At 41.9% G+C, this 23798-nt stretch overlaps 2 protein-coding genes across 3 annotated transcripts in view; both read left to right on the plus strand.

The window, feature by feature from the left end:
* Positions 1 to 5519: 5519 nt before the first annotated feature.
* LOC124216757 (dnaJ homolog subfamily C member 8) lies at positions 5520 to 7792 on the plus strand. The gene is made up of 6 exons (XM_046621669.1): positions 5520 to 5608; positions 6032 to 6190; positions 6308 to 6374; positions 6449 to 6543; positions 6638 to 6789; positions 6950 to 7792. Exons 1-6 carry the CDS (start codon positions 5531 to 5533, stop codon positions 7191 to 7193), a joined length of 795 nt encoding a protein of 264 aa, XP_046477625.1. The 5' UTR covers positions 5520 to 5530; the 3' UTR covers positions 7194 to 7792.
* A 2004-nt stretch (positions 7793 to 9796) lies between these two features.
* The window catches only part of LOC124217846 (uncharacterized), a 40104-nt gene continuing 26102 nt past the window's right edge, over positions 9797 to 23798 (plus strand). The window contains exons 1-8 of one of the 2 annotated variants that reach the window (XM_046623947.2): positions 9797 to 10317; positions 19325 to 19552; positions 20137 to 20264; positions 20496 to 21111; positions 21470 to 22232; positions 22462 to 22539; positions 22675 to 22880; positions 23159 to 23367. In XM_046623947.2, coding sequence (XP_046479903.1) covers positions 10265 to 10317; positions 19325 to 19552; positions 20137 to 20264; positions 20496 to 21111; positions 21470 to 22232; positions 22462 to 22539; positions 22675 to 22880; positions 23159 to 23367 — 2281 coding nt within the window. In that variant the 5' untranslated portion in view covers positions 9797 to 10264. Of the gene's footprint in view, positions 10318 to 17655; positions 17829 to 19324; positions 19553 to 20136; positions 20265 to 20495; positions 21112 to 21469; positions 22233 to 22461; positions 22540 to 22674; positions 22881 to 23158; positions 23368 to 23798 lie in introns of those variants that run through there. The other variant, XM_046623948.2, reaches the window with a different exon arrangement.

Genomic DNA, 23798 nt, shown 5'->3' on the forward strand with positions numbered 1-23798 from the left:
AATGTGTAAGAGAGGATTGGAAAATATACCAAGAGCAATGTTTGGTCGAAATGACTGTATTATTTCTGGAAACTTCGATTAGATTCCGTGACTACTATGTACATCCCTAGATCCCATGTACGGGGTCGTTAATTACCCCAGCCGTTTTTCGAACTGCGCTCTTGAGCTAAAAATTAAAATTATCGGCTGGGGGACCGTGACCACAATTCAGTTTCACTATCTGGCTGCCTGCTCGTCATTGCGCGAATGAATTGAAAGCCAACTACCTCGATACCGTTAAAGTGTTTGGAAGCGGGTGAATTTTTAAAAATATTCTACTTCTTATTATGTAATTTAAGCGTCAATAGCCGCATGTATTATCTAGAGCCATACACTTCACATACCGAAACTATTTTCCTGGCGAACTCGGCGGCTCTGTATAAAATGTATACTATTTTTTACGCAGAAATTTTTTCGAGTTTTTTGAATAAGATGACTTGAAAATATACGAAATCCCCTTACAAACGTTTCTTTTGTCACGTTTTTATGGACTTTTTTCGGATTTTCGTACTCCATAGTTGTCATATAATTCTTTAAAACTGTAGAACGTAATAGTATGGAAGAGGCAAAATGTGGAAAGCTTTATAAAGTGTAGAAATCTAAAATTCACAAACGAAGAAAAATTTTAAGTTACGGTTACTACACAGTCCTGAATTATTTTCATTTTTTACCGTAATCGAAAAGTATTGTTCTGGATACAAAATAAAAATTAGCTTCGTAGCTGTTTTCTGAAAATCTAGCAACTGTGGTTATTTTTTTCTATCATGATCATTCTGACTGCATTGTTTTGTAACAAGTGTGATAATTGGATACTGGTGAAACAACAAATTGTTTGGTGAGGTCTTACTTAACTGAAAAAATGCAGTAAATCAAATAAACTGATTTACGTGGGAAAGTGTAGTATTGGCAACATAAGTCGCACAAAATAGTCCCTTTTACCTCGTTTTCTTATAGTTCCAAGCGTACCTGAACAGTTATTGGAACGATACGTATTCAACTTAAATTTTATAGTAACTTTGACGAACGAAATTCATCTCAGTGCAGAATTCTGACAATAAATCCTGTGTTTCGGCTGGCTGTATTCAATTTGACAAACATTCTATATCTTACAATTAGCTCTGCATATTTCGGCTTTCCACATTTTTAAATCCTACACGAATTATATTTTTACGTCTTTAAAAATCCACGGTGTTGATTTTCAACGCGTTGCATTACCTCAAGCTGCAAATTAAGAAGATGAAAAACCAACCATTGATAGAAAATTAATTATACGATTGAAAAAAGTACAAATAAATTATCGTCATTATGATCACTGTAACATCTAGCTAATTTTGAATCAGCGATAAAACGATCATGACCGTAATTGTTATTATTATTATATGTTTTCATAAAGCTGTTTCCAACAATACGCAGCATATTATGAGTCAATTATATTATCATCATGTAGAATCTTTATTACCGGCGAAAAAAGGGTCAGATTAAATTACGTCCCGACCGCTTAACGCGATGAGAGATAAACGAGAAGTTGGCAATTTCTCTCGGCGCTGAGGATAGAATAATTGGATTAAAGATTTCGTGTAATTGTCCCATTTCGCGCAGAAATCTCGTCCGTCTCGGGTTCGCACGTCTGTTATGCATTCCGATTGTCGCTTAATTTTGATTTTATATATATGTATGTACATTCGCACAGGCTACAGCTGCAGGTACAAATTGCACTAGATTGCAGAGAATTGATTTCGCCCCTGAACGGAGGGAGAACATTTTCTGCCTCGCCAGGAAATTTGACATACCTATGTGAGATTAAATTGAAGAGAACCATAAATTTAGAAGTTATTACTCATGATTTTCTATGATTTTTTATTGAATTTGGAGATTGAATAAAGTGCTTATAAAGTCGGATGAAAAAATTCGAATGATTAAACAAACAGGAATCCTGTGTGCTGGTTTTTTGAATGAATGGCGGATAATAATATACTCTAGAGCGAACTCCGATTCAATGTCAAGTCATTATAGATTTTGCATTACTCTAATGTGCCTTTCATCAACAAAAACAATGTAAAACTGCGGCCTGCGATATATTTCAGGTTAAAGAGCGTAACAAAACTGTAAACAAATAGAAGACAAGGGGCGTTGAATTAAACGCATGGAGGAATTGTTTGCAATAAGTCAATAAAAATTTATCTAAATCTCATATTCCTGCACAAATATTGCATAGTATGCGTAATTACGTTTATGTATATAATACAATAATAAGGGTGGTATAAATTACGGCGACTTAATAGAAGTGTTAATGATATATAGTCGGAAAGTCACGTCAACAAGAATGGAAAAATTAATGAAGATTTCTTTATTTCTATTCACCATGCGGTAAAAATGTGTGTGTACAACATTACGCAGAATTGATTATAAACGGTTGTATGAATGAATTGCGGCAGAAATAATTTATTATATCAGACTGTAACGCGTAATCTCTGCACGACTTAAACAACACGCGAGCCTGCCTCTAAATTGCGAGTAAAATACGTGTATAGTATTACAGTATGCAGATACATCAAAATGTTTGCGCGATTTTTGCATTCGCATGCGTATAGAACACACGTATCAAGAGAGCATGCTCATTAATTAATTAATCGAGAAACTTAACGCGCGTCGAAACATTCGTTGCAGACAGCGGCGGCAGCGATTATACGCTTTTGAACAGCAAAGAATTTCTCAATTTCTTATTTACCTTGTCATACGTATGTACATATACATATTAATATATAGTATAATACGTGCGGCGCCACGTGTTGTGTAACATGAAATACATGAACGAACGCGAGTCATCGGAACTCGCGTATCATAATTCACCAAAATTATGAAAATTCCTCATATTGCATGTAAGTTATCAAATTTTTCCCTACCTTTTCTCACGCGTGACATACGCAGACAAAATTACCCCATCGACTTACGACTGGGGGGTAAATTTCCAGCAGACATATATTTATATACATTAATATGTATAGCGAAGCCGATTGGCGCCGAAGATCGACGTGAGGATCCGTAGGTTCGGGTTTATCGGGTTTATCGGACGAGGTGTAGATTTTATCGTGTGAATTTCCATGTGCGCCAGAGTTCGCGCTTCTATCTTCATGTGCCAATTTATTAGATAACCGATACGCTCCGGAGTCCGCTAACCCTTGACCATTAAGTCTACACCCTGCACGGCGGGCTTAATGTGCAGAACTATCCGTTACGCGGTCCCTCCGTTTGGTACCAACCGTATTTAAGATTCCCCCCCTGGGAAAACGGCTGCAGCGACGATTCAGACATTATAGTAAAAGAAAAAAAAAAAAATTGGGTCAAATCGAGGAAATGTTTTTTCAGGTGTACAAATATAATTATGAGGAATATTGCATGAGATTCTCTCATCGTTAAGGTTCGACAGAGAATTTGAAACAGTCACAAGTATTATACGTACGACGATGAAGAGAAATGTGGAAGAGGGTAATATGGAGAAAAAGTCCTCGATTTACAAATTGATGATTTTTATTAATCGAAAAAAAATCATCGAATTATTGAAGAGTCGACTAAACGAAATCCCAAATCGCGGATCTATTAGACGTATAGTTTGAACAAAAATTAAGTGTCGCTAGAATTGGGAGGCAATTTGTTTTCGAACATTAAACACACGGTTTACATCATTTTTACATTCATTCAAAATACGAAACAATTACGATAGGATCTTTCCAAAGTTATACGAACAACTGAACTTTCGTTACATCGAGGTGAAATTATTTCGCCATATTCTATTGTTTCAACCAGCTAATCTAGATTTCGGATATTGAACACAATCCTCTACTTTTATTAATTTCAATTTGCTTAATACAAATTCTCGTTCAAAACGAGATCAGCAAAACGAGCAAAACGATGAATGCGGATGATTTTTTTAAAGAGTGAAAACATGTATACGCATGAAAAAAGTTCGGTGTACGGCATGTGTATTGTGTACACATGTATATAGGCGAGCGAAGATACGAGGCCAGATTATACGTATACCTATAGCGTGATGTATAAAGTATGAGAAACTTTTATCGTCGCAGAATTTCTGCCGCTATATATAACACACGGATGCGCAGCAGATACACACGCGTGCAGAATTTACACGCGAGGAGAGATCGAATTGGTTACGACTGAGATTCACCGCAAAAGTTTTACCCCAAAGTTTTAACCAAAGTTTTAGGGGTACGTACGTATTACGTATAGATGTTTATATGTGAGTGCCTGGAAAACTGTCATCCCTTTAACGTTTCGGACCTGCGCAGGCGGCAAAGTTTACTCGACGAAGCCGCTGCTCCTGGTTCAACCAAAATTTTGCCGAAGGACTGCATTTGCGTCGCTCCCCCATCGATCTGGAATTGAGAGAAACAGTCGTTTAGCATCCGTGCAAAGGTGCGTAATTACGCATCTGCGATACAAAATCGTTATAGTTTCGTCTGGAAAGTCTACTTTTCTACAGCGAATCTTGCCAATGCGGCGAGATCGGGTTGATAAGATTCTCATTTTTCGGTTTTCAACAAAAAACTGTGATTGCGGAATACAGGTTGGCCAAAAGTTTTTAAGAAAAAAATTCTATGACATTTCCAGATTGCCCAGGACCTAAAGCCCAGTTTCCCTGACATTTCCCCAGCTTTATTCGAATTGAAGATAAATATAATCTAGAAAAAATTTAATTCAAGCCAATATTTGTTTTCTCGACGAAGAAAAGTAAATTTGTCATCTGAAAAAGTCATTGCTAATTTCCATGATAGAAAACTAACTGATATTTTCAGCTTTTTTCCATCACGAAATTAAAAATTCCCCGACAATTCCAGGTTTTTCATGACCCTTTTTAAACACCCCGACATTACCAGGTTTTCCAGATGTATGGCCACCCTGAGAATTCTCATCCAACGTTTCGTCAAGTTTCGTTGAACGCTCGTGACAACATCGGTGAATACCCGGCAATTACAGCCACTTTTACTGGTTCCAATTCTGTAATAACGGGCTAAGCCATTGAAAGCTTTAATCCTGCTTGATTTTGCTTATAAATCGAACAATCGACGGCGGAATAATCCGTTAGAAACAAACGACGATCATCCCTTCGATAGTTTGTTGGGTCGTGCGTGAAATTTCAAGAAATGTATGTTTTTGTCGGGTTGTCTGCTTCAATAAGAGGCCTACTCTTGTTAAAGGATTATACTCAGGAGAATAATTGGTACGGAGGTAAATAAACTTATACTCTAACTACATGATAACAGCAAGATGTGTTTGAACTGGACGTCGGATCGAGAGTCCTGCACACAGGCAGCTGCCTAATCGGCGTCTCTCACTCTTACTACCAGAGTCAAATGACGGCTCTGATCCCCGCAGAAAATTCAAATTTACCGCCACCTTTGACTCAGTGTAGGAACTAAATCGCTGCAATTTTCCACCGCTACGCAGGGTTCGCATCGAAATGACAAGCGACAAGATGGCGGCGTCCAACTCGAGTTTAGCGAGCGAAATTCCGGCCAAGAAAGAAGATGAATTTAACGAGTTTTACACAGAAGTGAGTAGCGTCGTGTAAGCGAGAGAAATAGTGCCAAGTTATCACGCTGTGCGATCGTAACGCGCTTATTTCGCATCACTTGGAGCCGGTGAATCGCGGGCGCATTTTCTGCCTCCACTCGGTCAGCTGCAGGCAACCAAACGTCACTCTGGTGTTTATTTTCCGCGAGTAGAAAACAAACCGTTCGAAATCGTCACCGACTCGCGCTGCTCCAGATCACTCGAATATATCTTCGGAGATGCGCAAAGTCCTCGATTATTACTTGGCGGCTGGGCCTCGGAAAACGAATCTTGCTTTTTCCTAACCTACAAATTCACGCTCCTATAAAACGCCAGGCTTTCCTCGTTTGTTTACACTCGAGGATGAAATCGCTACTGCAGGCCTTTCTTCCCATTTCCGTAATGTTGTTGTCTCTGCTTTTAGGTTAAGGAAATTGAAAAAAGGGACTCCGTCTTGACCCCCAAACAACAAATTGACAGACTCTTGCGACCTGGATCTTCATACTTCAATTTGAATCCCTTCGAAGTTCTTCAGATTGATCCTGCCACTACCATTGATGAAGTGAAGAAAAAATATCGTCGGGTAAGGTTTTCTTTTAATTTTAGACGTCGTTAGGACGCTCTTTTCGCTAGTCAAGATATCGCATTTCTTACTATCTGATATTTCGGCATCGCCATACAACGAAACTAATTCTTACAGATGTCCATTCTTGTACATCCTGACAAAAATCAAGACGATGCGGAAAGAGCGCAGCAAGCCTTTGAAAGTGAGTAAGAAACATGGAGAATCGATTTTCACTTGTGAATACTATAACGCATCTTATTTTCTGGATTTTTTCAGTCGTCAACAAGGCTTGGAAAACATTGGAGAATGACGAAACGAGGGCAAAGTGTATGGACGTTATCGAAGAAGCGAAAGCCAGAACGGATCACATGGTGCGCCACTGACTCCAGAAAATATTTACGCAAATCATCACGTGTAGTTTAGCTGTTCGTCTTTTATCATTCACTCGTGATGATTTTTTTTCAGATTGCAGAAAAGAAAAAGAAGTTAAAAAAAGAGGGTAAAACCGGCGGCGAGGGAGGCGCCATAAATTTGTTAGACGAAGAAACGGACGGTGGTTACAGACATGCAATTTGGGTGATGACGATGAAACTCTTCGCTGATATGGAAAGACGGAGGTAAAGTTGAAATTTTTACAAGTTTCCTTGAATAAATATCTTTGTAGTCATTCCAAAATTAGATTCGCAAAATTTACCATTGTCTGTATTTCCGTTAAATTTAATTGTAACCCTTGTTTAAAAGCATGAAGGATTGATTTATATACGTTTCGATTTGTAGGAGGGAATTGGCTACGCGAGACGTTGAGCAACGGAAACGAAAAAGAGAGGAAGAATTGTCGGCAGAAGCGCAGGCGGCACTTGAGCGGGAGTGGCAGAGAAATTTTGAGGAATCCAGACAGTCGCGAGTCGATAGCTGGAAAGCATTTCAGTCGGGATCCGGATCGTCGTCTGCGACGAAGCAGAAGAAGCCGAAGAAACTGAAGACCTTTAAACCTCCGAAGACCAAGGCGGAGTCGAGATAATTACTTCCCCGTAGCGTTTCCCCCTCTCCCCAATCTCCGGAGACTCAATTAGGCAAAATTATAATTATTGTATCGTCAGATATAACCGAATTGCCCCCAAAAGTCTCTTAAAGTCTCGTCGCCGCTACGGAAACGTAAAGTTGTTTCGAACTCGTGATACGTCTTCTCGCTAGCATCCGACTCACCTCTATTACGGCACGAGTGATCGATCCCCTCTCTCCTTCTTTCTCAAACACCCCTCACTCTCTTTTTCTCCTCTGACTTTTTCAAAACAGCACGACGAACAATGAGTTAGCATACTAAATGTGATATTTTTACCTGCGTGTGACCAATTTAATACACATAAAGAAAACTTTACTATCACAATTTATCGTGATCTCGCCTCTGTCGGAAACGCAATCATAATACCAATCTGACGGCTGGTCTTATGAACACACATGACGAATGATTTATAGATAAGTATTCTGTCGTATCTAAATAACTAAAGAAAAGTGGTTAAAACAGTACTAGTATAAGAAAAAAAGAAACAAACAAACAAAAAAGAAACTCTCAAACCTGTATAACATCTCGTGGTCAATATTATCGAATCTTTTTCTATACACCCAAAGTGTTCGTGTTTATTCTTCTCTTCCTCCATATCGGTAAAATCGAATAAACGCGTCGTAACGTTCAAGAAAGAATTAATCCGGGCGTTTATTTGACCTGAGAATTTGATGTTGATTAAAATTTCCTACCGACTTTTTGAATAAAAATTCAAAATTTTGCGTTCACGCCGTGATTAAGCAAAAGTACTTCTTCATATTTCTTCGGTCTTCATCTGTTCGTTAATGAGTTTGTTCGCAATCTCCCACCGCGTATTTCCACAAGCGATATGAATGGGGAGAGGAAACGGCGGTATCAGAAACCGGCCAGCACATCATTGCCAGCAGTTCGTGCACGCTAGTAATAATTAGTCGTCAACTCGTTACTGACTACGGAAGGGAATAAATTTTCTTTCGCGTTTCTTTTCGCGGGAAAGTATCGCCATAAATATGTCGGGAAGGGATCGAATCCTCAGATGCAGGTCGGGACCTCCGCCGGACAAAATTAACGAAATATGTCTACTGGCTGACTGGGAAAAGGCAGTGATTTTGGATGTTATTCACAGGGACAGGCTGCTGCGAGCTCAGGAGCAACGCAAGCTACTGTGAGTAAATCGCTTCTTTCCGATTAGGTAGGAGAAAAATAAACGACGTTGAAGTTGGCAGCGTTCATGTAACGATGTAGTTTTGGGAAAAATTTGGGTAACGATATTTTCTAAACTCAAGGACTTCAAATTCGATCTTAAGTTGCTAAGTAGTGATTTTTTTTATTTAATGTTTCGTTGCGCTGATATTACTCAGTTCAGCCAGGTAGAAAGAAAGCAATCGAAATTACAATTGTGCAGGGTAAAAAGTTGCGCCAAATGTACTTACATTGTTTCGAATGTCTGCGATTGAAAAGCGTTCGAACTCGATCCAGTTGATTTTATTATATACGCCGAGAATTCAAGTACTGTCAATTTACAGTGCTGAAGTACGGTGCAATATTTATCTTTATGTCGGTCTTGGCTATAAAATTCGTCCGAAACCCGATTCAGGTATAAAATTATTCCACTCGATTCGAATGGCAAAAGTCACTGCTCGACTCACCATTCTTCATTATGAATAGTGATCAATTTTCGCAAGATCTGGAAAATTCTACGTTGGTGCTCTAACAACAAGGATAGTATAACCCGAGAAATACCTCGTTGATTTTCTGCAGTCCGCGATACATTCTAGTGCATCGAAAAACATTATCCCTGTATTTCTTTGACGCACCAATTCGCCGGTTTAAAGGGTAAAAACAGCACTTAAAGTTGACCACGAATCGTCGATTTCTAACAATTTCTCGACACTTGCGTAAAATTTGTTAATAAAACGAATTGGACAGCATTCACTATACACAGACGATAATATACAAAGTCTCTTAAAACCCTCAGGGGTTGAATCCCTTATTTTCAGCGGCAAAATTTGCAAGTTATTTTCACCCGTCGAACAACCGAGTCGGCATGTAAAGAAAATACGCGTTTCGCGTGTTTTTTAACTACTATGACATACCACAGATTCAAACAAATCCATAAAGTACATACATACAATCTCGTGTACATTCCTCATAGAGTTTCCTTTCTCACATTTATCCAAACACCGGCGATATTTCGATAACACCGGTTGCTGGATACTTACCGTTCAAAATTGACAATCAAGTCAACCTCGAATCTTGAGTGAAAAAAAAAAACAAAAACAATTGAATTTGAAACCCCGGAATTAAGAGTAACCGAGGTCGTAAAATCGCGGGGTTGGCAGCCCTGGTCAAATTACGCGCCGATAAAAGAATAGCGCAACAAGATCCAGTCTGAAGTGCGCGCTGGTCGCGAACGGCGAAGCAGGTGTCGCGCAACAGGTAGGCTCGAAGTCTAAAGCGCGGCTGTGATTGGTCGGGAGTTAGCCGGTCCGGGGAATGAGGGGCGGGGAGGGGGGGAAGGATGGATCGAGGCTACCTGGGAGGTAAGCGGTGGCTGCAAAGCCTGCCAGTGAACGCGGAGAGCGAGTCAGCGTTGGTCTCGAGGGCAGTCTAAGAGTGGCTCGAGTGGCTTCGGCGATCGATCGACGCGAACCGAGCGGAGCCGAAGGAGATTGAGAGCGATCGAGAAGAGTGCAGGAACCGGGTGCCGAGCTGTGTGCGCGTTGTGTTAATAACCCCGACTGGCGTCGCGGCGATCCGATCCGATCCGATCGGCCGGATTCCGCCAGCGTTCCTCGTCTGCAACGCGATCGGAACTTGTTTGCTCGTCGGCACGGCGCCTGTTTGTCAGCCACCGTGTAGCCTTGATATCCAACTCATTCGACCGAAGGGCGAAGCAAACGCTCCGGATTATGGGGAGAGTCTTTTTCTCCTTCCCCTGATCGAAATGCCGTCGGCGCCGCGGCGCCCGATCCAACATCCCGTTGGCCAACTACGCTGACTGTTAAACACCGCGGCGCCGCTGCTGATACCTCGGACTCTGCTGCAGGATGTCTACCGATCTCGTCCGCATGTCGCCGGCGATCTCAGAGATTGAACAAGGGTAATTGGTTCATTGTATATTTGCTTCGGTGTGTTTTTTTAAACGGTCTAAATCGGCCGCGGGTTTTCATCAACGGGTCAAGCTTGATCCTGCAATCGTAGAGTTCGAATGATACGCGAAATGATCAACGCTGCATTATCAATAAATCGTTGTTTTATAATATCATTTGATACTCTCGAATAGCTGCTAGCTAGTTTCTACGTTCACTCGTCAGGAATTTGTCATCCCGTTGCAGTGTAATTAACAGCAACCAGAGTTTACGATCAAACCTGATCCGTCGGAAATTCAGGTACATTTGTGGATGAATACAGGTGTATTCTCAATCAAGGAGGCTGCTCGGTCAAACATCGATACCTTTTACATTCATTTTATTAGGACGTAGTCACACTATGAGTATTTATGAAGAATTATTGTACTCGTGAGCTTCGGAATCGTTAAAAATCTAATTGGCTAGACCGGCTTCACTCTACAATTCTCGTTTTATTCAGAATACTATTTTCGATATACAAAGCTGGTGAAATAGATTTTCTGTTTTTTTGGTATTCAATTTCACAGTCAGTGAATTCGTGGAAAGTAGTCTTCTAAATAAAATGAGCCATCGTAGAGTAAAATCAAACGAATCTACTAGATTTTTTTATACCATACAAGTAATGTGAAACGATGTGAATTATTTCCATTATTTTCTATTTCTGTATTTTTTTAAGAGAACTTCGTAGCTGAAAGATATAATAACTTAATAAATACTTGATGCAACAATTAAGGTGAAACAAATGAAATCGTTTTTCTGGTCGATCAGCCTCCTTAATTTCGCGATAAAAATCAATCAAACAGTTAATTCATCCCGACTTCTTACATGGCACTGATAAGTTTCTCTTCGCCGTCGCACTCTCGATTGTTTTCACCATTTGCGCTGCCTTTTCCCCCGTTCGAGTGACTTCGTTTACGTGTCTCAGGTCAAGAATCAAATTTCGAACACCGACGCATATGCGCGTGCTAATTGCCTAATTGGAACCGCTGTGTTTGCATAACTGTCCCCGGAAATTCCCTAAACCAGAACACGGCGGTCGATTTGCGCCGTTGATTCTCAGGGAAACCGATATCTCGGTCAGCTGGCATCGTTTAGCTTCAATAATAATTACGTTTATCCGAGCGTGGATTTAACCGCGGATGTGATACAGGGTCGAAAGTAAAAAAATTACATTGCGACGACGTGAAAAATCTTTACAAATTTCAGAGTCTACATCTATCGATCTTCATTAGAATTAATCGTATAATTTGATATTGTATAAGGTAGCATTTCTTATAAAGAACCTCTGCCAGAATCCATGTATTAATTATTCCGTGAACGAGAATTTATAAGTCAAGGCTGATTTCACGCTGATTTCATATATATATATATATATATATATATATGTATACATATACATATCTTATGTAGTCAGAACGCCGCGCCCAAAGTGTTTCTACAGTAGCTGAACATAGTGAGATAATAATCGTCGATTATCCAATTTCTGCAGCCCCGAAAGCGGGCGCTTATCGAGAGGCCCTCGTAATTCAACTTGTCCAAGCCTTGGTCGGTGCAGGACGAGGTTCACGCACGTCTTCGTCGACGACGGAAGCGCAGCACCGGCCTAAAGGAATTCACAGACCCGAGATACATACGAATGCAGGCATGCATGCGTCCCTCGTCCTCCTCCTCCTCCACCTCCTCCCCGTTTCGACGCTGCACGTTACGCGATGACGCCGATCGGTCGTACCTGCACACAACGTATAATCTATGTGCCTACCTGCCAGCGCCTTTGACACTTTTTTTTGCAATATTTGTTCCGACCTTAAAATTTTTTCCATCGCAAATGAGGGAGCGACAGAGACGAAATTAGCAGCAATCATTTCGTGTCGAAGTTGAAGAAAATTTGGTTGGTGTGGACTGTGCAGATTATTTTTTGTTCACGATTCGAAAATTCAATATGAGATAAAAGTTTGTTGGATTGACATCGGACGGTGTTAGATCGACATCGGATAGTATTAGATTGACATCAGATAGAGTTAGACTGACTCGATCACTTGATAGACTTACAGTGTATAAATAGTACGTTGAGTTTGACGTTGGCTGGCGCAAATGTTGACGTATCGAAACGTTGGGAATAACCCTTTAACGGCCAAGTCTCTTTTCCGTTGAAAAAAAAATCATCTTTCGCAACTTTTTCAAATTTTTATCTATCAAAATGTTTGAAAAATTACACTTTTTCAAAATAGAGTGTTTCAATTTTCATGACTGAATAGCAAGTTTTTGAAATGAAATCATTCGGTGAAAACTTTCTTCAGAGTGCGTTACTATTTTTCAAATTACTTGAGGCAGTTTAAATTGAAATTGAAGATAATATTCAAAAAAATAGCTGTTTCGTCATTGTAGCAAATATGCTACAACGACAGTGAAAGGGATAGCGAACCACTATCTTGCAATTTTATAATGACTTTAAAGCTGGTGTTAAAAGTATGTTTTCAGACAATCGTGCATAATGAAAATTACAATAACGTTGCTAACGTCAAGCTCGTAAGTAACCGATACAATAACAATAACACCGTTCATTCAACTACGAACAAACTCTGTGTACGGTTCACACCGTGTAGCAAGTGTTTTTGGGAATTTCTCGTCCGTGGTGATCATGGCGTAAGAATGCTCTCGGAGATACTGAATTGCCCAGAGTCGCTAACCTTCCCTGCTGTATACATACGGTAACTGTTCGCGATTCGCAACACGATTTGATACAAGTGTACGACACGTACATGTACCAATGGTACAAATCGGTTGTTCCGTGTCGAGCAAAATTCACTCACACTCCGGCAATGCGACGGCACATCAACCAACATCAGCGAGTGTTGCCGCGATCGATCATGCACGCTGTACCGTCGCATATGTGTAATACCCGGATCGGTCTCGTTACGCAATACCTGCTTGGCCGATGCAAAGTCAAGGCGCGATTGTACGGCGTTTCCCGTATCACACACGCCTGCGTATTACTCGTTAATTGTTGACTAGACCTCGTCGTCGAACGCGACAGATTCAAGGTGGTACCTGCCGTTGTATCGTGGGTACGTAGCGAAAAGTTGGACGAATCTTTTCACACTTTATATGTATACCGTAAGAAACGTGCGGTTTGGGCCATAATTTGGTACGAATCCAACAATCCTGGTTATCTGGCTAGTTCAAGTCCCGAATTTAGTGCAAAAATTGATAATTTTTATCAGCATCGTTTCTTAAAATGTATAGTATGTACCTCACTTCTATACTATCAAAAAGTTGTTACACGGCTGTCACGGTCACGTGGTTTACGATTCTCCGCGTCAGAAAATGAGCGTGATTCAGCTGACAAGAGTAAATAAGTTCTTGGAGAAGATTTTGAAACAGGAAAAGCAGAGACGATTATTAGCTAACTTCTGCATACGCGCGATCAAGTCTTGTGCGTTTTGCTATCTTGTAGGATAAGGCTGACCGGTAGGTAACGGTGTTTTCAACAGATACGAATGGAGATTGCTTGCCTGCGCTTCGTGCGACGATACCTGTGCTCGAGCTGGCACATGCATTAGCTTTCAACCTCTACACCGGTTCACGTTGTTGGCAAGTTATCCTGCAAAGTGGTATTCCGCGTTTTTCAACCTTGCGTAAGCTGCACGCGTCCGTGAAAAATAAATGTCGGTGTGCATGAAGGTTTCGATCGGTCAGCCTGTGATCGAAGACTCGATCAGTCACCGATGCTGAGTTTTGATTTCGAGTTTCGGTGAGCATGAAATCACGAATTTCAGACAAGGCTGAAGTTAGTAACGTTAACGTAACGAAACATTGGCGGGCAAAAATTACTATTTTACATGTTTATAGTGACTTTAAAGTAGTCAAGTTTTCAGAATATGAATACGTTTTGCTTTATTAAGATTTACCGAGTTTCAGAACATAATGACATGTTCCTTTGTTATTGAAACTCAAACTGAGAGAAATTTTCAGTTCCGGAACTGTATTCATTTTTTACCACAATCGAAAAATATAGTTCTAGGTACGAAATGAAAATCAGTTTTTTAGCTGTTACCGGAAAGTCTAGTATCCGTTACTATTCTTTCTCATTACGATCACTGTTACTATGATTTCTTGTAACTGCTGCGAAAATTTAATGCTTATGTAACTAAATAAGTAGAGTAAACCTCACAAACTGATTTTGCGTTGCAACTACCAAAAAAAGATCGACAATAGCGCAAAATGGTTAGGCGTACCTCGTTTTTCGTAATTTCAACAATATTCGAACAGGTTTTTTTAACGATATCTGTTTTACTGAATTTTTCTAGTTACTGTAACAAGTGAAATTTTTCTCAGTGCAGTGCTAGTTGATTGTTTGTCTTAAATGAAGCTTGATCGATCAAAACTTCAGGTTCGTAAGAACAAGCTCCTCTTCAGGCCTCCGGAGAATTTAATGGGAAACTGGGACCCTTCTCTAAGCAATTCTTCTCTGTGTGCTCACGTTTCACGCACCTTATATCTTCGCTTAGTCTTCGTATTGCGTGTCACCCTAGGCTTCTCCTGATGTGCAACAGCCTACCTGCCAACCTACCTACCTTCCTACCTATTCACGCGGTAGCTAGAGTTCAGTTGCAGAAGCATGCTGATGGGCTGTGTGAATTTCTGCTGTATGCGTGGCGTCAGAATTTACTGTTAGATTCTTCTCAGAAGGTCCCATTATCATCGGAAGTACCTACGCGCAATAAGCATGACATGTATACACTGTACCACAATATGTTCGTCAACTCTATTCTCGTATCATACAATCGATGTTCACGACTGTTATACACTTGGAATACGTTAATAGATAATTCCTCACTCTGCGCGGATTAGCCTTGCGTTTACTCTTGAAAAAAAGATATACGAAAAAGACGATTACCAAGCATCGGCTACAAACGGAACGCGAACTTTATGACAAATGTCCCAAATACACGGCTTCGAAACGAGATGAAAAATAATCGAGCGTGAAAATGCAATGACGCGATGTACGAGATGGTTAATGAAGGAGAATAATTTTCTTTATAGTCGTAAATTTTCGTCACTCTTGCTAGTATTGTACGTACCATATATAAATCGTATGATAATACGATACTACACTAATACCGATGTCACGTGTTATTACATACATGCATACATACACACACACACACACACGTAGAAGCGCGTATATTATGACGGGCGTGTCGCTCATCGTCGTTAAATTATTCCTGGCATGACGTAGATGCATGGCTTTAACATTATTCTTTGTTTGACAACGATTGTTCGCTGATTTGATTCCGCGTACTAATTGGCACGCGGTTGAGAATTCCCCAAAGAAGAATACCGTCGCGCATCGGACAATCCCAAACGCCATTGACATTATGGTCCTAATATCTCTGTGTAGTTTCAAGTGTTATAATACGGTTTCAAATCTGGTTGATTGCCCTTGGGAATGATCGTCTCAACGTTTCGTTGAAATTTGATGTTAACTCTTGGTTTAGCGTTCGCGGTTTCGCAATATCTCATGTTCGCACATTCGTCTACAACCACGTCGTTACTACGTTGTACTATTTTACTATCGTTATTATACTTTGGCCACGAGATGCTTGACCTCCGCGAATTCTGCCGCTCGGCATTCTCTTTCTCGACGACGGAAGTGAGGGGGTCAACCAACCATCTCCTTCCTCCAGACTCCGCACTGTATTATCCACGGTCCGATATCGAGGTGTAAATACAGCTGGTATATTTTGGGAATTTTCAAAGTGTACAGGTAACACACGCAGAGAAAGGATTCGGAGGTTTTGCCAAATATGGCGAGTGAAGCATTCTTCGAACATCGAAGAAACGTCGTTTGATTCAACAAAAGTCTGACCTGACCAACAACGATTTGTATTATCAAGTGAAAAAACATTCATTCCAATTAACAAAACATCGCTTTCGATACTTATATTTGGATAAAACAACAATATTTTTTTTCACTTCTGTGCGTTTGGATTTTGAAAATATTGATTGGCGGTTGTATTTTCTTTGTGAAGATGTTTCAATTTCGCTACAAAACGTCGAGGAAGAAAAAATAAAACACCAATCTTTTGAATGTAGTCAGTGTACGATAGATTGACGGACATGTTTAAAAAATTGTGAGTCCCTGGGAATCGGAATTACCGAACATGAAAAGTAAATTCGAGTTTGCTTGTTCGTTTGGTCAGCAGAAAAACGAAGCTGAGTCAGGAAGTTGTCATAATTGAACTAGAATCTACCCACAGTGGCTACACTTGACAAATATAACGCAACGATTTTTGCCAATTCAATTAGTTTGTTTTGTCTTTGATTGAATGGTCAGGCTGCCAATTATCCAAAACAACTTTAATCGCAATCCGAAAAAGCAATTTCATCGATTTGAATTGCAATTTCTTGTTTCAAAAGAAATACGATTTAAACTTCTGTTATAGGCATATGTTTTTGGCATGGCGTTGGAGTCTCTTAACGTCACGATTCGAGGTGCGTGCCTTATATATCATACCTGAGACCTGGAATCCTGAGCCCAGGCTTATAAGGCACTGCTATTATCCTGCAGGGTTATACCTGTATCTATGTATATATGTATACACAATATACACTTCTGGAGGAAAGAGAGAGAGAGCAAGAGAGAGAGAGAGAGATAGAGACCAACTCGCGTGACTCAACGATCGCGAGTATGGTTGAAATACATGCAGTATATATATAATTCTCTAGCCGCGAACTGCCTCCAGCATATAATAAGTGAGGATGTGGTAAAACGATACGTACCCGTCCAAGGCAATTCCAAGGCAAAATGCTTTGTACTCAGGACGCTGAAGATTTAGCACCAAAAACCGGACTCGTTCAAAATCGTCTAGAACGACCCTCGGAGACGTAAATAAATTGAACATATTCCGGGAGTCGAAAGACGGCTAAAAAAACACGTTTTACGATAATCCGCAGTTACACAAACCCTCTACCAATGGACTCTGGGCAACTTCCCGCCTGGTCCCCGAGGGTAGGAAGTTACGGAGAGTCCAGAGTAAGCGCCCCAAGGTAGTAGGTACGATCGGACCCGGCTCGCTTGGTACATTGCACGTAGGCGGTGCGGCCCACCAGATAGCGCAGCTATGGCGACGTCTTGGGGCCCACCGCCTCCTACGTGAAGGTAAGTCACGGGCCAGCCAGCCGGCCGGCCGCCCCCGCTGCGTCTATCCAGGACACAGAAATACGACTCCGGCGAGTGTGTCTTGGGAGAGCAGAGAGGCTGCGGAGGGAGAGTGAGAGCGGAGAGAGAGGTCGCAGACTCGACTCGCCTCACGCAGTCCGCAGTTCACAGTCGCGTGGAGATCGGCTGCTCTCTGCAGACTCCGCAACGCGTCACATCCGCGATATAGGAACCTCTGCGATCCATCTTTCAAAGGCAGGGGATCAGCGTCGCCCTGTTTCACCCGCAGCCTAAGCGAGCTCCGCCGCAAACGGGAAGAAAGTAAGTTTGCTGTACGGCAGGGACACCGGAACGGTTTTCTTCTTTTATCGATAGGTACCATTTCTTTGGTAGGATCGTTGTCTCTCACGATGGTGCCAATGTCAAGTTCGTTGCGCACTCTGAGCGAGAATACAGTGAGCAGACTCAAGGTAGACGCACTAGACACAAAGGGACCAGTTTAAGACACAGCGAATACACGATTTTAGATGATGTCTTGATGATTTCACGTCGGATTTTACGTCGTTAGTGTACTTGAACAAGTCCTGTTAAAAAGTCACCTTGAGGATGCATCGGGCTTACGGACTGGTGAAAAAGTGAATTAGATGTAGAATCACGAGGGAATCAACATTTGGACAGTGAAAAACGGAAGATTGTTGATCGTGAGTCCACCTGATGCGTTCTTGGAGAGCTGAGAAAAGCCTCAGGAAGGCTGACAATGAAACTCGCTTGCAAGAAGGACTCTCGCGGCGATTGCGTTCGTGCAATCAAATCGAAAAAACCTTACAGTGCAGCCTTTTAAAAACTGTTAATCAGTGTTCGGTGGTACAGATTGACCGTATTGTGGAAAACGTAGCGCGGCGATAACGTCGACACACTGACAACGATCAGGAAACAAAGCAAACTTGCTTCTAGGTAGATTACTCATCGATTTCACAGTGTTGTGTTGTCGGGTCGTTTGTGTTAGTAACCCATTCTGTAGGTGATCAGGAACATTCCGCCTCCTCTTGTTTCTTCATTCTCGAACGATAATAATATTGTCGCTTGAGAGGCGTGAATTACAACTGCTCTGGATTATACCCACACCGTGCGCAAAACGCGCGCCTCCTGCGTGGGTTCTCCTTAATACATTGAAATCGTCCGCTTTGCACAGAGAGTTCAAACGATGAAAAGAAAATATTTGAATTTCGACAAACTATACCTGCAGGGTTATCGTACCAGTAATTCAACGGGCATCAGCGAATGGCCGGGTGTAAAAACGTATCCGTACTTTATACGTAATATTTCTTAAGATGATTCGATGTAAAAAGAAGTATATGCGTATGCGTGTATGTAATGATTTTAAGACGGAAGTCCATTTACGTGGTAATTCAGTAGTGTCAATCCTCAAGTAGTCATTTACCGGTGCACGTACGTACCTTTATATGGTTGACGATGAATTTATTGGACTTGAATGATATCACTCGCTCGTGTAGTCGTATTTTTAGTTCAGGATTTGAATATCTCAGATAATTCTCGGACTGTTGTCCTTGAAATAAAACGTCTTTTCAGGTTTCTCACGATAATTACGACGGAGAACGATGATGAATTATCATATGTCGTGGAATATTCATGCCAGCCTAATGCCAAATAAAATTAACAGATCATAGATACCGGTTTCAGAATTAGATAATCGATACGATAAAATACAAATCTGGATATTTTCAGAATATTCGGTTGATTAAGTCATTGTAACTAATGGCAAGAGAAAAATTTACCGACGTTCACATTTGTTGCAGAAAACTAAAAGCAGAACTGCTAAATCTGCGTCGACGAGGCGCGAAAAACGCTTCTGGCGAAGAGCTGAGCCAGGGACGCTGCTGCGCCAGATGCAAAACACCTCTTGGTCGCATCTACAACACCGGAGCTTCCTGTCCACGATGCAGGCACCGCGTGTGCAGACAGTGCCGCGAATACAGGGGTTCTAACGGTACGGACTGGCTGTGTCTCGTCTGCCACAAGATCATGTAAGTCGGATTATGTGTCACATTTTCCGTTCGTTACGCTGTTCCAACGACTATTGAAGCATGCCAATCATTGGCTAGGCAAGAATGGTGGTACCAGAGGATTCGTAAAATCGATGGGGTCATTTTTTACTATTTCAAGTACTCTCCGTTATCGTCACTCCATGAAATCTGGTTCAATTCACCAAATCTTGCGGTCGCAGAAATAATTTTTTTCTTGCACTAGATGGCAGTGCGAACGCTGTTATTCTCGCGAGAAGAGCAAAATACTCAAATTCCAGATACTCGCGAATGAAAATGGGAGATGCTGTCGGGTTGAAACGAAAATTCCGCCGGTTCAATCGATTCTTTTCACTGGAGTCAGGTGTCACTTTTAGACCGGTGCTTTTTTCGCTTTTTTCTTTTTCAAATGGGATAGCTAGGCAAATTTGGAGCGATATCGTTTACATTCACCATTCGACAAGACACGCGCTTACCGCAAGTCCTGATCCAGTTGACAATGTATGCATAGTATACACAAACACAAACTCAGGTTGTCGCACCATGTACTACAGTATTTGATGGATAATGCAAACTCTGATATACAGCGAGATTAAATCCGTGTCCGGCGAATGGATGAACGAGACATCAGGCGCGAGGCGGTCTAACGGAAACGTCCGCGCTTCACCAGCGGACATCTTACATCACAGCATTCGACGATCTTGGACCATTAACGGTCAGTACCTGTGGTAACAATCGGTTGCCATCCCTGCAGCTTGGAAAATTAATGATCTGTTATTTACGATCCGACGATACGAATTTCTTTGCCTTTTTTTCCATCAAGTTTCACTGCTTTTATGTCAATATGGTTAACCTCGTAGAAGCTTCCGGCGTTAAAAGATAGCTTAATATCATTGCAACACCTCTTGTTAATTCATTTCCAACCACTGAACAACTTCACCCGCAGGTCCCCCCGCCAGTTGGTGGTCCGCAGTTCGTGGTTCACCGGAGTTGCGGCCTTATCAGAGCCTCCCGAGGCATCGGGACCACTTCGAACCGGCGACTTCCGAGCTCGTGATAACGACTCGCAGAGAACCGGGAAGAGCAGGAGAGGAAGAGCACCGTGAGACGGTAAAGGAAGAGCAAAAAGGAGATAAAGAAACCGGCGTAAAATCGAGAGAGACGAGCGGCGATAATAGCGATTTGCAGACCGCGGAAGGAGGCCAGCGTGGAGAATCCTTGGCCGATGGCGGTGACGAGGCGGCGGGAGTTGCAGCAGCTGCTGCCGATAAATCGCCGGATGGAGATTGCGAGACTGGTACTACGGTGAAGGTTCCCAAGTCCGAGGAGTCACCTCAGACCCAGCAGCTTCTTTCCCCCGCTGCTAGTCAGCTCAACAGAGCTTCTCAGATCAAACCTCCCAGGATTCACGCCAGACTCTCCAGGCTGCCCGACGTCAAACAAACGCCGACGAAATCTAACGAGAGGAAATCAAACATCCCGATACTTAGACGGAGCTCAAGGGAATTCGAGGACATTCGCAGCCCTCTCGAATCCGTCAAACGGTCCCTCATTCCTCAGAGGTGAGTTTAACTTAAGAAGTTGCCCCTTTCCTTTAAAAATATCTCAAAAGCCAATGTGGTTTCATCTGTTGAAAAATAAGACACTGTTTGACTGGAAATCAAAGTGAATGTCCAGTCTTAGTAGACTAAAGAATTATAATTGAATACTGTTTCATCTGCTCATACTCTGAAAATTCATCTGAATTCCAAGTCAAACAGTGTCTTATTTTTCTACTGATGTAAAATTCTCTTCTCAACAAATTCACCAAGTTATAGCGTTTCTCAATTGTAAAAAGCATTTTTTTCGTCAAGCTTCTTAAAAAAACGTGTCAATAATAGTGAAAAACTGACTATAATTAACAAATTTTACATCCCTTAGGTACAGAGGAAGCACGGATGACCTGAGAAGAAGCCGGGAGGACATAGCATCGCCGATAAGTCACATACCGAAGTTGTTCTCGCCTTCGAGGTTCATCAGCAAGGAGGAACGGCTCAAACGGCAGGACAGCAAGGACGAGATCAGGCACGTTCCAAAATTGCCGAGCTTTCGGAAAGAGGATAGAAAGGATTCGCGGGAGGAAACTACGAAACAGCAAGCCTCGCCGAAGCCGGGAAAAGAGGAAACCAAGTCAGGGATAAAATTCTTCAGGCGAGACAGCAAAGAGTTGAGCTTCGATTCACAGAAGTCGAGCAAGGCTGTGAATACAGGGGAGAAAACCGAAAAGGAGGTGACAAATTCAGCCAATGACGAATCTGCTTCGAAACCCGGAGTAAAACAGGCTGAGGATGAGACGAGTCGGCCGACAATAGAGCGAGAAGAAATGGTCGAGAGTCGGGAACCCACGAACCCGAAGGATACCCAAGAGGTGGAATCGAAAAACGAACGAAAGGTCGACGGCCTCGTTTGGGAAAATCTGCGCAGACTTAATCCGAACAACAACGGCGAAGACGACGACGACGATAATAAAGACATGAACAAACCACCGGACGAAACGGACCACCATGTCGACTCCGATCCTCGGCCCGAAACTGCCGCGGGAAAGGACGAGGAAACTGAAAGTTCTGCTGACTGTCAGGAATCCACGGCCGCCGAGGAGAAAGAAAATAATTCTCCGAAGAAGATGCTGGAGGAATATCAAGTGGTCAGTGACACGGGCGAGAGTTTTTCATTTATGTGATTTTGTGTGATTTATTAGATGTTGGTAAACCTTAGAATTCTACTGAATTAAGGGGTACGTTACCATTGTTTACGATTTCGATTCGTCGAACAGCTTTAGTAAAGTCAGAAAAAACGTTCGAAATCTCAATTAAAGAATTCTGTTTTTGTTGGCTGAAAATCTTGCTCAATGTAGATTACTATTCTCGTTACAGGTCCGCAGAAAGTTTTCCAAAGAAGAATTTTCGAATACAGACGATACCGACGAAGTGCCCAACAGACGAAGTTCAAGCGTAAGATTTTATCATTACGTTTACAACAAAGTGTCAAACTTGTGTGGAGATAAATGAATGAGATTATCCAGTGATAAATTTAGTACAGATTGAGATGTATTAATTGAGCATTAAATCTTGCTTTTCTCCTCGCAGCATTTATCACCCGAGGCGAGTCCCCTAAGTACGAGATCCTCGAGATACAGTCCGAGAGAAAGCGAAAGTGAACCGACTCCTGCACTTCCACGAAAAACTGGGGAATCCAGCTGCGCCTCGCAAAGGGTGCGCGACGCCATAACCCGGACCCGAAGGGAGTCGAACAGCAGCGCGAGGTACGAGAGCAGCGGCAGTGAAAGCATCAGGTATGCAAGTTGACTCGATCAGAATTTTTACTTGTATCTTCTGCACGGATGAATCCTTGAAGTCGAAATGGAAATTGACCAGACACATTGACAACACACTGGAGTACTTTTCGCAATTGATTCCAAGGTTTTCTATTCACGATTGTTGATGCGATAATGTTTGTTTGGTCCTTCTCTTGTGCATATCAATGTCTTGTGTTCTAAACACCGTGTAGCACACGTGGAATTAAAAATGTCGGCCTCAAAACTGTCCAACTCCTAATTATCGTTCTTGAAAGATTGAGCAGCGGCCACCTCGAGACCCGGAAGGTTCGTTTTGGCGGCGGAAGTGGAATAGAAGAAGTGCAAAGGGACAGCGCGACCAGTGCCGGAGAAGACGAGCCCAGAAATATTTCTCACAATCCAGGCGGTCAGCGGGACTCCAGAACGACTCCAGCGGCCCTTCAGGCTCGGGCTGTCAGACGACGACGACAGTTTGAAACTCAGGGTGAGCAGAGATTCGATTTAGCATGCTTGTAGCCTTGGCCTTTCTAACTGCTTTCTTCTTCTTATCGCAGGCTACACTCGTTGCCCATTTTCTGCTTATTGTAACAAATGTTTTTGGTACCATGCATGGACTTTTTTCTCCTTTAACGCAATGTTTGGAAGTCCCTGAAAATGCGAATGATATAAAACGGTGAAAACTCATTGAGCTTACGACAAAGGATAAAGTGCGTTAGCCCTTTCTTGCGTCATGGGCGTCTGCTCACGTCAGTTCTTCGTCATTGTATGCACGACGGTATGGTGAGCAGGAAGTAACACGAGGTGATAACACTCTGTGCCAACGTTGTTAAAATAATACTGCACGTTTGTTACATGCTTGCTTATTTGCTAGGCGTTTGATAGTAGTTCGTTTAAAAGGATTATCTGATGATTAAT

Source organism: Neodiprion pinetum, chromosome 4 (assembly GCF_021155775.2).
Source record: "Neodiprion pinetum isolate iyNeoPine1 chromosome 4, iyNeoPine1.2, whole genome shotgun sequence".
NCBI lineage: Eukaryota > Metazoa > Arthropoda > Insecta > Hymenoptera > Diprionidae > Neodiprion > Neodiprion pinetum.

Coding starts and splice junctions, on each gene's coding strand:
- LOC124216757 (XM_046621669.1), top strand. CDS start 5,531: ATGGCGGCGTCCAACTCGAGTTTAGCGAGCGAAATTCCGGCCAAGAAA. Junction 6,375..6,448: donor AGCGCAGCAAGCCTTTGAAA/GTGAGTAAGAAA, acceptor GGATTTTTTCAG/TCGTCAACAAGGCTTGGAAA. Junction 6,790..6,949: donor GCTGATATGGAAAGACGGAG/GTAAAGTTGAAA, acceptor TTCGATTTGTAG/GAGGGAATTGGCTACGCGAG.